The sequence below is a fragment of the Oryctolagus cuniculus genome, chromosome 7, assembly GCF_964237555.1.
Source record: "Oryctolagus cuniculus chromosome 7, mOryCun1.1, whole genome shotgun sequence".
NCBI lineage: Eukaryota > Metazoa > Chordata > Mammalia > Lagomorpha > Leporidae > Oryctolagus > Oryctolagus cuniculus.
Window position 1 is genome coordinate 108,020,144 of NC_091438.1, and position 17,575 is coordinate 108,037,718.

At 45.1% G+C, this 17,575-nt stretch overlaps 1 protein-coding gene across 2 annotated transcripts in view; it reads right to left on the reverse strand.

Annotated features, from left to right (window-relative positions):
- Nucleotides 1–2,633: 2,633 nt before the first annotated feature.
- The window catches only part of CACHD1 (cache domain containing 1), a 243,987-nt gene continuing 229,045 nt past the window's right edge, over nucleotides 2,634–17,575 (reverse strand). Inside the window, exons 24-28 of one of the 2 annotated variants that reach the window (XM_051856412.2) lie at nucleotides 16,972–17,133; nucleotides 15,706–15,783; nucleotides 14,747–14,848; nucleotides 5,502–5,590; nucleotides 4,192–4,330 (exon numbers count right to left, since the gene is read on the reverse strand). In XM_051856412.2, the coding sequence (XP_051712372.2) occupies nucleotides 5,532–5,590; nucleotides 14,747–14,848; nucleotides 15,706–15,783; nucleotides 16,972–17,133 (401 nt within the window). In that variant the 3' untranslated portion in view covers nucleotides 4,192–4,330; nucleotides 5,502–5,531. Of the gene's footprint in view, nucleotides 4,331–5,501; nucleotides 5,591–14,746; nucleotides 14,849–15,705; nucleotides 15,784–16,971; nucleotides 17,134–17,575 lie in introns of both variants that reach the window. The other variant, XM_002715945.5, reaches the window with a different exon arrangement.

Genomic DNA, 17,575 nt, shown 5'->3' on the forward strand with positions numbered 1-17,575 from the left:
ACTTGGACGCCCTTGCTTTCAGTCCAGGGCTCAGTCCTGTCAAGCAGTGAGAGAAGTGACAAGGTGGCAGAGGTCAAAACTTTGAACATCTTAACTTAAGGCACACATTCACAGAGGGAGGTACTGTCCACAAAGGGTTGAAATGGGTTCTTGGGGAAGGAAATCAGGTGTTATAGTGGTTTGCAGTTTTCCAAGAACAACCCTAGCAAAATTTTATCCCCCAATACTTAACTCCTTTTGTTAGGGATAATTCAGAAGAAATTAATCTTCTGTCCTTAGGGAGAGGGAGCAATAATGAATGAAAATCGAGAGGGATGAGGGAAGCAAGAGTCCTATTGAGCAATTTAGGGAGGTTGGAGGGAGATAAGAAAAAGCTCAAAACCTAAATTGGGTGTAACTATTACAATACAGTTACACATGGTAGACATAAAAAAATTGTTCCATCTAAGATTCTTTCTAACTGAAAAAAATTCTTAAAATGGTTTTGTATCTTAGCCAGGAAAATCACCACTCCTTTGTCCGGAAACAGACCAGAAAGGACACAGCTGAGCCTGGCTTGGTATGTTTTAAGAAAATGATTGTTTGATCAGATACATAGCATCAGAGCCGTGTGCTACCGGGGAAACTCAGCGGAACCGATTTTGCAGAACATACCTGAGTAAATCTGATGAGGGTTTTCAAAGGAATATGTTAATAAGGTTTAGTCTGAGTATTCAAATTAAGTCAACAAGTAGACAAAGGAAAAATGACATACTCTCCAAAACAATCTGAAAAGCAGATGCACATACATCCCAAGGACTGGTAAGAGTATGAATCCTAGGGCTGGTGCTGTGGCCTAGTAGGGTAAAGCTGCTGTCTGCAGTGCCAGCATCCCATATGGGCACCGGTTTGGGACCCGACTGCTCCATTTCCGATCCAGTTCTCTGCTGTGGCCTGGGAAAGCAGTAGAAGATGGCCTAAGTCCTTGAGTCCCTGCACCCTGTGGGAGACCTGGAAGAAGCTCCTGGTTCCTGATTGTCCCAGGTCTGGCTGTTGTGGCCATTTGGGGCTGAACCAGCAGATGGAAGATTGTTCTCTCTCTGCCTCTGGCTCTGCCTCTCTGTAACTCTGCCTTTCAAATAAACAAATAAATCACAAAGAATGCCAGTTTGAGCGCAGGCTGCTCTGCTTCTAAAAAAAATAAAAAAAAAAATAAATAAAGAGTATGAATTCTGTTTTCTTTGGATCCAATAGGAGGTCTTCTTTTCTAGCTACATAAAAGCAGCTGGAGTACCTGCAGCTCTTAATTCTTCCCAGCACTGACGAGCAGGGTTGGATGCAGGCGTCAGGAAGACTTGGAGAACCAGGACGCACTGAAGGACGCTTATTAGGATTTCAGAGAAAACTGAAGTTCAGGATCAGAGTCTTACCACAAAACACAAGAAACACATTTCTGTTACTGTGTTTGCATAGATTGTTCATACAAGGATTCTTCAAAAAGTCTGGAAAATGGAAACAAAACATAAGTTTATTTTGGTTCAAACATAAGGGTCTTTGAAAATTTCATGAAAACATGTATTAGGAAAAAACTTTATGAATTTCAATTTTTTTTGCACCTAAATAAATCTACTTATTTATTAAAACACCTTATTTATTTACTTAGTTGAGACAGAGTGATAGAGATTCCATCCATTGGTTTGATCCCTAAATGCCTGCACTAGCCTGGGGAAGCCAAGAGCTGGGAACTAACTCCAAGTCTCCCACACGGGTGGCACAGACCCCATTACTTGAGCCACAGGGTATGTACTGGCAGTCTCTCTCTGCCTCTCCTTCTCTCTCTGTGTAACTCTGACTTTCAAATAAATAAATAAATCTTAAAAAAAAAAAAAAAAGTTACAAACCCAGGGACTCCAGTCTGGAATGGGAGTACTCCAACCAGTGTTTTAACCACTAGGCTAAACAGCCACATGTAAATTTATCTTTTAAGTCCATTTTCCATAAACTTTTAAATGTACCCTTGTTTTTCATATGGGTGCCAGTTCATGTCCTGGCTGCTTCACTTTCAATCCAGCTCTGGCCATTTTGGACATTGGGAAGTGAACCAGCAGATGGAAGACCTCTCTCTCTTTTTGTCTCTCCCTCTTTCTCTGTAACTCTGCCTCTCAAATTTTTTTTTAAAAGAAAAACTAGGATTCCATAGAGAAGTTTACTTTTCTTGAAATAGAAAACTCATTCATTCTCTCCAGCAGTTAGAGAATAACCATTTATTATTACTTTTTTACAAAGATTTATTTATTTGAAAAGGAAAGTTAGAGAGAGAGATCTTCCATCTGCTGGCTCACTCCCCAAATGGCTGCAGGCAGTGGCTCTACCCGCTACGCCACAGCACCGGCCCCGAGAAAAACTATTTATTATTAATGATACAGATTTAGATGCTCAGGAAGGGGGGATTCTGTATTTTAAAATGTTAGCTTTCTATTTCATCCAATTATATCCTTGAGTCTCTTTGCATGTTTAAGATGATCAAAAAGCCCCTGAAGCTGACTGCCCCACGGGAGGAGGGCCTACTTTCAGTTTCACCTGCTGGGTGACCAAGTGAACGGAACCTGCCTTGAGGCACAAGCGGCATGAGAACAAACCACGGCAGCCACTCGAACTGTCCATCGCATACAGTTTATTTCACTAGACTGCAATTTTATACAGAGTATGAAGGGGTTTCCTGATAGCACATATATACTTGACTTTCTGGTCTGCTTAAGAACCACATTTTTACATTATATTGTGATACCCTATCATTAAAACATTATTCCACGGGTTTTTCCCAACTACATATAAACGGAGATTTACCACACACACGGTGCAAGAATGTCTTTATAACATATTTGAATCACAAAATGTGAATCTAAAATACATCACTGTAATTAGAACACTACTGCAAAATTACAATGCCCCATGTTCTAGTAGCCAGACTGGATTAATCCCTGTATAAATCATAAAGCAGTTTGGTGGGTAACTTCGTAGAGAACCGGCAGCAGCTTTTAACTAAGACTTCAAATGAAATCTTTAAGAACAAAATTTCACAATTTTAAAAACTTCTTTGCTTATGTATTTAATTCTCAGAGACACAATGGGACATTTACGATTTTATAAAGTCTCTAAAATAAGGAGAATAAACCCACCCCTTCCTTAGTGGAAAGGCTGGAGTTGACATGTTAGGTTTCGTAGAAACCTAAGAATAGCACTGTCAGGGGAGTGGAAATGAATTATAAAGAAACAAATTTTTTCTTAAAACATCTTGGATTCCTCAGCCCCTCCCCCACCACACACAAAGAATACTGCATTACAAATAAAGATTCTTTTTTCCCAATGAAATGATGTAAACAAGTCAGAGAGGGAGATTCTTCATTCTTCATTTTCCCATTCTTCGGAGTAGGGCAATGGGCTGATTATCAGTTAAATAAGAGGACTTCTTGATCAAGGAACCACTTCATGACACACACACACAGCAGCTCGGGATAACCGCTGAGAACGTCTCTTGAGTTTCCTTTCCGTTCCCCCAAAGTATGAGAATGTTTGAAAGTTCAATAAATAGTAGAAAAATAATCCTTTACTTAGAAATTTTGAGATGCATCACTTAGAGCTTAACATACGTTCCGTACAGCCCCGTGGTATCCCGGTACTGCCGAGATACAGAGCGCGCGCTGGCTGTGCCCGGGTGTGCTGCGTTCCCGGTCTCCGCGCGGGCACACTTCTCTCTTCCAGTTAAGGACAGCCGAGTGTTTCTGGCTCCTTGGAACATTCCTCTGGCTCAGCTTGACTCACAGGTTTTGTCTGTTTGGAGGTTGGCCTTGTGCTCCATTCCACGTGCATTACGGCAGGTTCATTCCTCAGGCTTATTTCCCCTCCATCCCAGGTCAGCTTCACATCTTCACAAATGTGACCTTGCTGTGGTCTCTCTTGCTTCTAAACAAGTCAACAGGCAGGAAGTGAGTTCAACCACTCTGGACATCGCGCAAACACGTGGAGTCTCTCGCTGAGTTTATGTTGGCTTTTTCTTTCCAGAATGCTCTGTGTTTCTTAGACCCCTTGTTCTCATGGAGGCGCGGGAACCGTTAGCATTCTGCGTCGACAGTGTGCACCGTCACGGCCGCCTGTAAGTGGTGGCTGTGATGGAGCGGGGGGTGGTGCGGGCGGTAGTGGTGGAACTTGTGACTCAGTAGGGCAGCAGTCTGAGGCGGGGTGTCCAGGTCTAAGTCCTCGTCGTGGTTCCCCACGTCGACCCCGGCAGACAAGGGGTCGTTGTTGCATGGAGGGTTCTCGCTGTCTTCCTGGGGGCTCATGGTGCTGTAACCTAGAAAAGGAACAAGACAAGCCACTGAGAGCTTCAAGAGGCAGAGAGATTTCACTTACAGTGTCTAGGGCACTGGGAGGGAGGCACATCCTTGTCGTACAGAGGTGTGAACACTGGCGGGCTGGCTGCAGGTGTCCAGGTAACTTATTTTTATTTGTTTATTTTAAATATTTATTTATTTGAAAGGCAGAGATACAGCAAGAGAGAAGGCCAGAGAAAGAGACAGAGAGATCTTCCATCCACTGGTTCACTCCCCAAATTGCTGCAATGGCTGGGGCTGGGCTAGGCTAAAGCCAGGAGCAGGAGCTCTCTCTGAGTCTCCCATGTGGGTGCAGGGGCCCAAGTACTTGAGCCATCTTCCACTGCCTTCCCTGGCGCATTAGCAGGGAGCTGGATAGGAAGTGGAGCAGCTGGGACTTGAACTGCCACCCATGAGATGCCAGCATTGCAGGTGGAGGCGTAACCTTCTACGCCACAGTGCAGGCCCTGAGGTAACTTATTTTTAAAGAGATCTAGAGTTAATTGGCTTACTCCAACCATAAAACAACTACACAATAATACATACTAATTTTAAACAATAGGAAATACGTAGGAGAAAAATAAACAAGAACTCTCACCTCAAATCCCTAAATTAACAAATCAAACATTAAAAAAAGACCCAAAGAGGACTCAGATCAGTTGGGGGCCGGAGGGGAAAGTCAGGATTCAAAGTGCCTGAATGTGATGCCACAGTAAGAATAAAACAACCGTTACTGTTGTCTGCACACCTGCTCCATGGCAGGTGCTTCTGCCAGGTAATTCTTGCACACCAATAAGGCACGCATTTTAATACCCATTTTATAAGTGAGGGAAATGATGATCAGAGAGGTTAAGGAATTTGCCCACAATCCTCAGACCTAATCAAACACAAGCTACACATATACTCACAGCAACTGGCAGAGGAATCAACCATTCTCTGTGTAAGCTGGCTCACCATATTTAAAGATTAATTTCTTTTGGTATTCTAAGTAATACACGTTTCAAAAGAAAATACCCTTGTTGATCAAAGGATTCCATTCCAAGAACCTTGGCATGCTTTTAAATATTGCAAAAATCTCCTTTAAACATTTTGAGAAGTGACAGCTCATTAATATTTTCACTGCATCTACAGTTAGCATCAATCAGCCCTTACCCGTGGGTAGTGCTAGTCACATGTGTGGCTTCAAAACTGATGTGTGTGCACACAACCAAGCAGGAGTAGCTGGTTTAAAAATGTATGCCCTGTGCAAAAATCAGAAAGATCATTCTCCGTCGTTGATGAAACAGTATTCAAATGACAGAATTATCCAACAGTCCAATTCAACAATATTTATTGGGCATCTACTATGTACAAGTCACTGGTTGGGCAACTGGCTGGAAGAGATATGGAGATGAGAACCTGGTCTTGCACAAACTCAAAAGCTGGTGTTGACAGATAAAACAAGGTGCGCCTAAGCCATTCAATCATTCATTTATTGGCGACCACAATGGGCTGGTGAGAGAGATGACAAAACATGAATAAGAGATGTCTCCTTTCCTTAATTTTACAATTGAGCATGAGACAGGTGTCTAAAAGCTACTCTTCGCCTAATGCAGGTACTGGTGAGCACAATACTTGAAATCCAGATTTCAAGGCTGGCACCGCGGCTTACTAGGCTAATCCTCCACCTAGCGGCGCCGGCACACCGGGTTCTAGTCCCGGTCGGGGTGCCGGATTCTGTCCCGGTTGCCCCTCTTCCAGGCCAGCTCTCTGCTGTGGCCAGGGAGTGCAGTGGAGGATGGCCCAAGTCCTTGGGCCCTGCGCCCACATGGGAGACCAGGAGAAGCATCTGGCTCCTGCCATCGGATCAGCACAGTGCGCCGGCCACGGCGGCCATTGGAGGGTGAACCAACGGCAAAGGAAGACCTTTCTCTCTGTCTCTCTCTCTCTCTCACTGTCCACTCTGCCTGTCAAAAAAAAAAAAAAAAAAAAAAAAAAGAAGAAGAAGAAAAAGAAAAAAAAGAAATCCAGATTTCAGTTTTGGCTCAGGGGATGAGGAAACTTCACGGAAGAATTCCTATTCCAGTTGGACTTGGGTGGATGAGTAGGACTGTGATGAAAAGAAATGAGCAAAGGGCCCCAGAGGTAGGAAAGGCCATTCCTGTGCCGTGCGACTTGGATGAGAACCTGCAGGAGCTGCAGAACAGCGCATGGTAAGGCAGGGGGGTAGGTTACAGTCAGATCAGAAGGCTCAGGGCAAAGAACTGAGATGAAGAGACACACGACCAAGCAGATGCACGATCGTTGCTGTGTTGAGTCCTGGCGGCAGTTAGAAGGTTACTGCAATAGCCAAGATGAGAGATGAAGAGCTGAAACTAGAGGAGTGGGTCTGGACTGATCCAACAGCTATCTGAAGGCTGGAAGGAAGAGAGGTCGGCAAGCAATCAGCTGTGGGCGACTGAGGGCAGTGAGGGATGGGTAAAGGTCACTACGACTTCAAATCAGAATGGTGAGGAAGACAGGGAGAGGCGGAGACCAGGTCTTAGGAAAGAACATGGATTTTGTTTCTGAACATCTTAATCTGGTAAATCTGTGGGTCACACACATGGAGATCTTGGGGGCATCACCTCCATCAGTACAGAGGAGGGAGAGTTCACTGACACAGGTGTCTCCTATTTCTGAGCCCTTCTAGGAGAGAGGCAGGTGCCAGAGTAGAGGCTGAACAGAAAGGAAAAAGGGTAAGGTGAGGCCTCAGCTCCCGAGAAGTCCACAGTCCCGAAGAGGAAACACACATATGCTAAGACAAAGGCATGGGGAAGGAATTCCAGCGCCAATGAACCTGACCTAGATCCTGGAGGGTCTTGGCACATGCAAAGGTACAGCAGCCTGAAAGGCTCTTTATGGGTCTTGGGGCTGGGTGGAAGGTTTGGTTTGTGCACAGAGAAGTGGGAGGTGCCACTGGGCAGGTGGGCTAAGGCCCAACTGCAAAGGCGGCCAAAGCTCTGAGCGAGGGTTTACTAACGGGTGGAGAGTGGGTGGCGGTGAGGAGGCAGGCTCAGAGGATAAGAAGCTCAGAGGGCATTGTGCTGGGGCCCGGAGCTCCAGGGGATGCTGATGACCTGAAGTGGGACAGAGGCAATGTTTGGAAATGGAGCAAGAAGCTGCCTTCAGGAGACTGCTGAGTGCAGAGGAAGCTGGATTTGGTGACCAAATGGAATTGCCTAGGCAAGATAGAGGGGCGTTGCGTAAGATCAAGGTTGCTAGGGTCGAGGCTGGGCAAATAGCGATACCTTCACCTGTGACTCAGAGACCAGGAGCCAGAACACACATCACACCCTCTCAGCTTTGGCGGCGCTGAGTCTTGCATGTAGGACCAGATAGGAAGTCCTAAAGCCTCAGGGACAAAGCGCTGTGTGTGCTCAAAGCACCTCATGCTACACACGTGAACGGCTGAGTAGAATCCTTGAGAACTCAGCATCTACGTCAATGACACAAAACCCTCCTGGCTGGCCTGCCACCTCTGCTGAGCCACAAGCACCCGCAGTAACTGTTAATTCATTCCTGGCATTCCTGGCCTTCTGCTTGTTTCCCTCCCCTCACCCCATCTTGCTACTGTGCTTCGTGCTTCAGTCTGAAAGCCTTCTCCGGGAAGCCTTCCCAACCAAACACACGGGGTCTTGCGTGTTCTTTCTGTGCGTTTACATGACATTGGGTATACTTCTCGGTCTTCAATTTTACCATCTAATAAAAATGCCTGTTAGCAATTTCTTTCTTAAATCACAGGGATTTATTTAAGTCTATACCTTATCCAAAGCAGGTACTGAAAACAAAAATAAATCCTCACCCACCCCAATACTGTATTTCCAAAGTGATGACATGAGTGAGTTTTAGTTATCTGTGGCTGTACATCTTAGACACTCACCAGTCTCATCTAGTAATGCACACACACTAGGCTGGCTCTGCCCAGCAGTTCTGATAGTCCTATGATGCTATGAACCCAGTTGGACACAGGCCCTAGACCACATCCAGGTTGGTAGGGAGGGTATGGAGCTGACTCTAAGGCAACTTGGAGACCACCCCATTTATTTCCTTTTAAAATTTATTTATTTATTTGGAGCCAGCGCCGTGGCTCACTAGGCTAATCCTCCACCTTGTGGCGCCGGCACACCGGGTTCTAGTTCCGGTCGGGGCGCGGGATTCTGTCCCGGTTGCCCCTCTTCCAGGCCAGCTCTCTGCTGTGGCCAGGGAGTGCAGTGGAGGATGGCCCAGGTGCTTGGGCCCTGCACCCCATGGGAGACCAGGAAAAGCACCTGGATCCTGGCTCCTGCCATCAGATCAGCGCGGTGCGCCGGCTGCAGCGGTGGCCATTGGAGGGTGAACCAACAGCAAAGGAAGACCTTTCTCTCTCTGTCTCTCTCTCTCACTGTCCACTCTGCCTATCAAAAATAAAATAAATAAATAAATAAATAAATAAAATTTATTTATTTATTTGAAAGGCAGAGTAACAGAAAGACAGCTTCCATGTACTGGTTCACTCCCCACATGGCCCAGGCTGAAGCCAGGAGCCAGGATCTCCAACCAGGTCGGTAGCAGGGACTCAAATACTTGGGCCACTCTCTGCTGCTTTCTCAGGTGAATTAGTAGGGAGCGGGATTGAAAGCAGAGCAGCTGGGACTCAAACTGGTGCTCCAATTTGGGACGCTGGTGTTGCAAGCAGCTGCTCAACCTGTTGCACCACATGCTGCTCCATTTCTTTCTATTCATGCTGTCTGATGAGAACCCCAGCAGAGGCTGTTCCCAAATAAAGTCCTCACACCAGGACCATTCCCTTTAACTTCCTCCCTAGAATACTATTGTTCAAACTCCTGTAACTTCCTCTTATTTTCTCACTCAATAAATTGCTTGCTCAGTGCCAGGCAATTCTGTTGAGCACTTGGAATAGTGAGGAGTATAGACAGACTGCACGCCTGCTTCACGGAGGAGGAAGCACAATTTACAACACAAAGGATATTATTTGGGACCACTTTTAAAAGCAACATTTCTTCATTAGTCAAAGGCATATATAGGAAAGTGTCTGTAAACCTCAGGTGAGAAACAGGCTTCAGGGAAGAGGCCAGGAATCCAAAAAAATAGAAAACCAGAAAAAAAAACAAAAACAAAAACAAAAAACAAAACAACAAAATACAAAAAAAATTATAGAAAACCAGGATTCTGGGGCCGGTGCTGTGGCGTAGTGGGTAAAGATGCCATCTGTGGGGCTGGCATCCCATGTGGGAACTGGTTTGGCTTCTCCACTTTGGATCCAGCTCCCTGCTAATGCACCTGGGAAAGCAGTGGAAGATGGCCCTGCACCCACGTGGGAGACCCAGATGAAGCTCTTGGCTTAGGACTGGGCTGGTTGTTGCAGCCATCTGGGGAATGAACCAGCCAATGGAAGGTCTGTCTCTCTACCTTTCAAACAAATAAATAAATCTTAAAAAACAAAAAGAGCCAGGATTCCACATCTACTCTTGGTCATGCTATCTGCTCACGTATTTATTTGACGGTTCCTAAGAAACCTCTCTCCACTGTAATAAATGGGAGATCCCTCTGGGGGCTCATTCACCATCTGGTGGCCACAGACAGTAACTGCAGGGGAACATAGGTGCAACCAGAAAATGGCCTGGTGGTGTCCCATGTAGCTTTTGTGCAGGTTTCCCAGGTTCAGCAAGTGCCTTTTAAGTATTTTGGAATTCACCAGGAACTAGAGAAAAACTCCCCTTTTCAAAAAAGAAATTTTGCTCAGTATATCTTTGAATAAATTTTCTAATAAGATGACAACCAAATACAAATTCACAAGGAGCATACAAGAGGACTTCAAAAAGTTCATGGGAAACATAATTTAAAAGTAAGACAGCAGACAATTAGAAAACATAAAATTATCAAAAGAAATAATGAGTAAAGCAGATATAGTTAAAAACATACAGACATGGGTCAGTGCTGTGGCGTAGCAGGTTAACGCCCTGGCTTAAAGTGTTGGTATCCCATATGGGTGCCGGTTTGAGACCCACCTGCTCCACTTCCAATCGGCTCTCGGCTATGGCCTGGGAAAGCAGTGGAAGACAGCCTCAGTCCTTGGGTCCCTGCACCCGTGTGGGAGACCCGGAGGAAGCTCCTGGCTCCTGGCTTCGGATTGGCACAGCTCCAGCCGTTGTGGCCAATTGGGGAGTGAACATTGGATGGAAGACCCCCCCCCCCTCTGTAGCTCTTTCAAATAAATAAATACATCTTTAAAAAATATAGAAATGATAACTGTTTCTGTTTCTAACCTCTACCTACAAATCTTAAGAGTTTGCAAGAGAAACAAACCAAAAAAAAATCAGTCTAAGTGGTCTTAGACAACTAATAAAAATAATCCTATTTTTTTTAAAAAAATTCTCAACTTGGGTGGTTTTTTCCTCTAAGATGGAAAAATGAAAATCAGTTTCTTTCAAAATATAAAACTGGGCCGGTGCCATGGCTCAATAGGCTAATCCTCCGCCTTGCGGCGCCGGCACACCGGGTTCTAGTCCCGGTCGGGGTGCCGGATTCTGTCCTGGTTGCCCCTCTTCCAGGCCAGCTCTCTGCTGTGGCCCGGGAGTGCAGTGGAGGATGGCCCAGTCCTTGGGCCCTGCACGCCATGGGAGACCAGGATAAGTATCTGGCTCCTGCCATCAGATCAGCGCGGTGCGCCCGCTCAGCGAGCCGGCCGTGGCAGCCATTGGAGGGTGAACCAATGGCAAAAGGAAGACCTTTCTCTCTGTCTCTCTCTCTCACTGTCCACTCTGCCTGTCCAAAAAAAAAAAACAAAACAAACAAAAAAAAAAACCAAAAAAAAACTGTTGGTCATATAAAATATTTCTAAATAAAATTATAGTCTAATGTTTCCAAGTTTTGCTTGGTAACATTCAGTTTTAATCCTAGGAATATCACAACTCTGAACCGTATCACACAATAGTCTATGGTTGTCATATATTTCTACATCTTAGAATTCCTTCACTGGGTAGGCCAGAACTACAGCACCACAATTCTACCAGTTCAAGGGCCATTGCCAATGTCACACTGCCCCATGGGATCTTCTATAATCTACTTGCAGATAAAAGTGCAGTGTCTTCCTCTTTCCTTTTGTTCCATTCCTTTAAGGAAGCTGTCACATTCTACCCTTTATCAGCCTCATGAATACCAGCATTCATTTATGGTTTCCTCCCAAATTATAAATTCCTTCAGGGCAAGGTGGGCCTTGAAGACAGGGAGGTTAACCTTGAGCTCCAAGCTTATCAGATTATTCCATTTAGTCCTCACAACAACTTTAGGAGGTAGGAATTTTAATCCTACCCTTAAGTAGTAGGAAACAGAGCTGCAAAGTAGCCCCACTAAGGTCTCATCTGCCTACTAAAAAAAAAGGGGGAGGTTTGAGGTCAGAGTCACAGACTGGATTTCTGTACTTAATGTTTATGTACAGCTTATCTTCGAGGCATCACAGGGACAGTATCTGCAGTGACCCATCGCCCAGGTTCAGGGATATGACAGCAAGCAGCTAAAGTCTATTGATTTTATGACGCGTTTGCAAGAAGTGGCAAGTCAATGCCTTCAATTTCTTCTGGCATTGCAGTCTGTCTGCATGGAAAACTATTTTTTTTATTCCTTGGGGGATAACAGGGATCCAATTATTGTGAAAAATGAAGGAAACCGAGCCCTTAGCTGACTGTACATTCCTTTTATCTAAGCTGTTGCTTCATTTGCCATTTTCCTAAGACAATGGGAGAGGCTAATGGAACATTGTAAACAGCACCAAGAAGTCCGATTTGGTATGGATGCAATTTTATTAGAGAGAGAGAAAGGATTCGCTGTTTATGCTGAATAAGAAATCATTTCTTGTTGAACTTTAGTAGCCTCAAACCTGTTTTATTATTCAAAGGAGAAGGCACAGAGCTGCCTGGCAGCAGAAATTTATGCAGGTTCAAAGGTTTTTTTTTTTTTTTTTTTTTTTTTGGGAAAAAAGCCAGAAAGCCAAAGAAACTGAAAAATTTAAAGTTCTGCCTTGGCTCTCCATAGAAACGCAAGGTTTTATTTAGTTGGTGGGAACAATGTCATTCAAAGCCCAAATTAATAGTCTCTGATTTACAAAACAGAGCTTTCACTTCTCCTGTTTCCCAAAGGGAGCCTGAATACCTGGCAGCCGTGCAAAAGTCAGAGCTGTCTGCTTGGAGGATTCCCTCTGCCTGCATTTTCTCCGCATAGGTGTGAGAGAACACTGTTTGAAGGCTTTTTCACCCCACCCCCCCACAGGTGTGGAAAAAGCTGAGTCAAAAAGGCTTTAAATATATTATTTATGCACTTGAAAAAGAGGACCCAATTCTGGGAGAAAAATAAAGATTTCTAGGAGATTTTATCAGCTCACTTAAAAAATAAAAGGATGTTACAACGACAGGCATGCTCCTGCCTGTCCTGTCCTATTTCTGTGGAGCGGGGGCAATGATGCTTAGAGACTAGGATACACCTGCTGTTCTTTGTGACTGTGAGCAAGCAAGGTGGACTTTGGGAAGGTGAGAAGCCAAGTGGTATGCCTAAGTCTTTGGTAGAGCATGTGGACTTCGTCCATCTGAGAGTCACTTTTTTTTTTAATATTTATTTATTTGAAAGGCAGAGTTACAGAGAGGCAGAGAGAGAGAGAGAGAGAGAGAGACAGAGAGAGAGAGAGAGTGTGAGTCTTCCTTCTGCTGCTTCACTCCCCAAATGGCTGCAACAGCCATACCTGGGCTGATCTGAAGAGAGAGTCTGGAGCTTCTTCTGGATCCCCTACGTCGCTGCAGGAGCCCAAGGACTTGGGCCATCTTCTACTGCTTTCCTAGGCACATTAGCAGGGAGCTGGATAGGAAGTGGAGCAGTTGGGACTTGAACTGGTGCCCATATGAGATGCCGGCACTGTAGGTGGGAGATTTACCTGCCAGGCCACAGCGCTGGCTCCATCTGAGGGTCATTTGGTACTCAGTGCCTCTTCACAGTTTAGGCCTGATCCAACTTTTTTTTTTTTTTTTTTTTAATCTTTATTTTAAAGGCACAGTGACAGAGAGAGAGAAGACAGTGAGATCTTTCAGCTGCTAGTTTACTTGCCAAAAGGCCGCAATGGCAGGTCAGGCCGAAGCTAGGACCCTGAACTCTATCCAGGTCTCCCACATGGATGGCAGGGGCCCAAGTACTCAGGCCATTTTCCTCTGCTTTCCCAGGCACATTAACAGGAGCTGGATTAGCAGTGGAACAGCTGGGAGTAGAACAGGGGCTCATGTAGGATACTGGTGTCACAGGTGGTGGCTTAACCCGCTTTGCCACACGCAGACCCCTTTCATTAACTTCTTGAAGACCCCCTCATATGCATAGATTTTAAAATTCTTTTGCACCAAAATACACTTATCTTTTAATTCTGTTTTCTGTCAACTTTTTGAATCACCCTTGTGTAAACTCCATGACTTGGTACACAATAATCCTTTTGCCTCTTACAGTCTTTGCTCTTTTCTTCCACTATTCTTCAAGGTTCAGTACAAAATTGTTCCTTTGGTAAAGCCTTCTCTGGGCCTCTCAGGCAAGGTATAAGGTCAGAGCCAGAGAATGCTGGGGGACAGCACGGACTTGTCACATCCCAAGAGTATGTGCCTGGGAGAGCGATTAATGCTGCTAATATTTGCCAACCAGCAGTGCTGGGTGATAGGACCTAGAAGAGTCAAGCGGTTAGTCAGCAGATTCTATTTAGACAATAGGAATCCTTTTTCTTTTCTTTTCTTTTCTTTTCTTTTCTTTTTTTTTTTTTTTTTGATGAATGATCTGTTAAAAATTTATGTATTTTCATTTTATTCGAAAGACAGAAAGAGGGAAGGAGAGATTTTTCATCGAATGGTTCACCCTCCAAATCCGTAACAGCTGGGGGTGGGCCAGGCTGAAGCTGGGGAGCCTGGAACTCAATCCAGGTCTCCCATGTGGGTGGCAGGAACCTAAGAACTTGAGCCATCACCTGTTGCTTACCAGGGTGTGCATTAGCAGGAAGCTGGAACTGGAAGTGGAACTGGGAACTGAACTCAGGTACTCCCGAAATTGGATATGGCATCCCAGGAAATGTCTTAACCACTGCCCAAACACCTGTACCCAAATCCTTTTTTATGGAGACCAATTTGGAAATGGTCAGTGAGCTCAGAGGTCATCTGGCTGTGGCTGTGGCTAGGAGTGCTGAAATATAAACTAACATGCCCCAGCTCCTAGAAAACAACATCATGCTATGGGATGTCTTTGGGGGAAACTATGTCAAAATAATTTACGGGATAGGAAAGAGAGAAGTAGACAGCGAGAGCATGCCCACCCAGGAGGACCCCAGTTTCTCGGGTCTTCAAACCCAGGAAACTAGAACTTACCATGATCACTTTCCGTTCCTGATCGACCCCAGTAGCGGCGCCTCCTTTCTGGGCTGTGTGCGTGGCGCTCGATGACAGCAGCTATAAAGCGAGTGTTGCTGACTGTGGGAGGTCAAGGACAGTGAATGTTACTCTGCTAGTATCCTCAGCGTTGCAAGTACATTTGCCCTGAGAAGGTTCACTGGTGTAGGGGGGAGTTATTCTTTGGAAAGTTAGAATAAATAATCAAAACAATATTTTTTTTTTACATTTAAAAAGCAGGGAGATAGAGAGAGATCTCCCATTGGCTGGTTTACTCCCCAAATGCCCACAATAGCCAGGGCTGGGCCAAGCCAAAGCCAGGAGTTCAGATCTCAAACCTCTCATACAGGTAGCAGGGAATCAAGTACTTGGCCATTACCCGATATGGGATGCAGGAGTCCCAAGCACCAAATGCCCACCCCAGAATGAATAATTTAGAAAAATTCTAAGGATGAGGGGAGCTGATTTTAGAACTAGTACTTATTTATACTGGTAGATTCCTAACATCCATCAGGAAGCTCTGCTTCGGGTAGCGTGAAGCCAGAGTATCTCATGAGTAATGAAACTATTTTTTTGATGAAAAATTCTCCCCTTCTCACCAAGTTATAGATACCAGTTTAAGAGAACAAAAACATGCGCACCTCAAACTCCCCTCTAAAATACTGTGCTGGAAAAGTAAGGAGGCGAGCAGAGGATGGGAAGGGTGATTCATTTTAAGCTAAAGCATTTAATGCAAAACAGACAATTTTTTGAGATGCTCTAAAACAAAGCAAAGACCTATGCTTACTCCTAAGGAATATGGGAGAAAAAAAAAAAAAACACCCATCATGCCAAGGCCTCTTAAATTTTAATATAAGCCAAAAGGATATAAGAAAGAATATTTATTTTGGATTAGCCTCCTGCTGACACATTCTGCAGCAAGGCTGCTGAATACTCACTGATGCCTCTGTCTTCGTGGCTGTCGTCGTCTCTTTCATCTCTGTCATTCTCCAGGTTGGACATACGCACTGACATTTCTACCCATCATTAAAAAGAGAGAAACATGACTATTTAATCAAACAAAACCACCAGCTTTAATACCCTGCTGAGTGCTTGTTTGATGGCTGGGTGACAGCATTCCATCAAGAATGAATCCTATCTTAGAACAGAATGAACTGATGCCCCATTTTTTTTTTTTTTCTAAAGGAGGAGGAAGCAGAAATCAAAAGAACAAGAAGTGAATAATCAGGAGAGGCACCTGAAATTGAATTCTGAAGAAAGAGGAGAGAGGTTGATGGAGGCCAACAGATCTTTAATCCTTTACTAAAGCGCCTGGAACAGAAGGAAAGGGGTCTAAACCCGTGACTGCTTCTGTTCACAAAATGTGTTACAAAAGCCTGTAAGGCCTGGATTACGGCTACCTCCAATGTAGTCAAATCTTACCAAGGGGAAGTGTGCTGTGATCCGCCTTGCTGCTAAGCCAGGCAATAGCACCTGGTGATTCCCCGCTTCAGGACTGCAGCTCACTGTGAAACATTCCAACATCCACCTGCCATTACGGCTGCAAGGGTGAGCTAAGCCGCCAGGAGGAAGAATGAGTTAGCTTCACCTCCATGCAGGTCAGGCTAACACATACCTGGTGGCTTTAAGAAGGATGGGATGGCCTCTAACGTTTTGTTCCCTGATGACAAATAGATGCTACACTTCCGACTTTTGGTATCAGGGCCATGATTACAGATTCATGATCATTTTGTATTTGGCTTCAATTACTTATCCTGTTTTAAGAGATGTGATTATTCAAATGTGTCCACTCACACAGGTTCATATTCTTGTCAACAGTGCTCTGGGATACCTTTGATTCACTTGTCTTTTGGGAATGGCAAGGGCAGCACATCTGACTAGCAAAATTCACTACTTAGCATCCCAGCCCTTGTGCCTGGCCCACTACAGAGGCAGGCTGCAGTGAGGTAATGCTGATAAGCAGAGAGAGGACCCAAGGCTGTTCTGAGGAGTGACAATGGAGCTTGTAGGGTTTAGGCACTAAAGAAGCAGGCAGGCTTTGGGGACTTGCAAAATAACCCCACAGAAGCTGGAGACGCAGCACTGTTCTTTTAATTTCTTATAGGCTTCCAGAACTGGCCACTGCCATTCTGGCCTTGAAGCAGCCTGAGGGAGGCTGCTGCCTCTGCTCTCAGGGGGAGCTTTGGAATTCATTGTAAACTCACCTTGGGCAGCAAGAGGAGACATATGCTGGTGGCTGCGGCGATGGATCTGGTGGCGGTAGGCATACACAGCCAAGACTAGCACCATGATGCAGCCCATGATCCCTCCAGCCACAGGACCCACGGGGGCACTCTTAATCATGTTTAGTGTGATCACCTCATCACCTTCAGTGAAGCAAACAAACAGATGCTCCTTGGCAAAATTACCCAAGCACGATAGGTGGGGGTGGGGTAGGGGGGTGGGGGGTGGAAACAGGGTGGTGAGACAGGAAGGAACACCACGGGAAAGGGTTTGGGAAAGACACATAAAGAACATCGACTTCATCATGGTAAAAACGCAGTACACCCAGTAAAAACCATCCTTCGGTTCTACATTGTGATTCTTCCCCTGGGCTAGCCACATATGGTAGGACACTCTTTCCTGATGCTGGGGAAAGGCCGTGAATGCAGCTCCCTGCTAGCCCTGTGATCACAAGGAAAAGCCACTCACACTCTCATGTGCTGTGTTGCTAAGTTATGGTGATTGCTAGGTTTGGTGTGTTAGATGCACTTTCTGGCAAGGGTATTTTTAACTCATAGTGGATTTATCAAGACAGAATCCCATTGT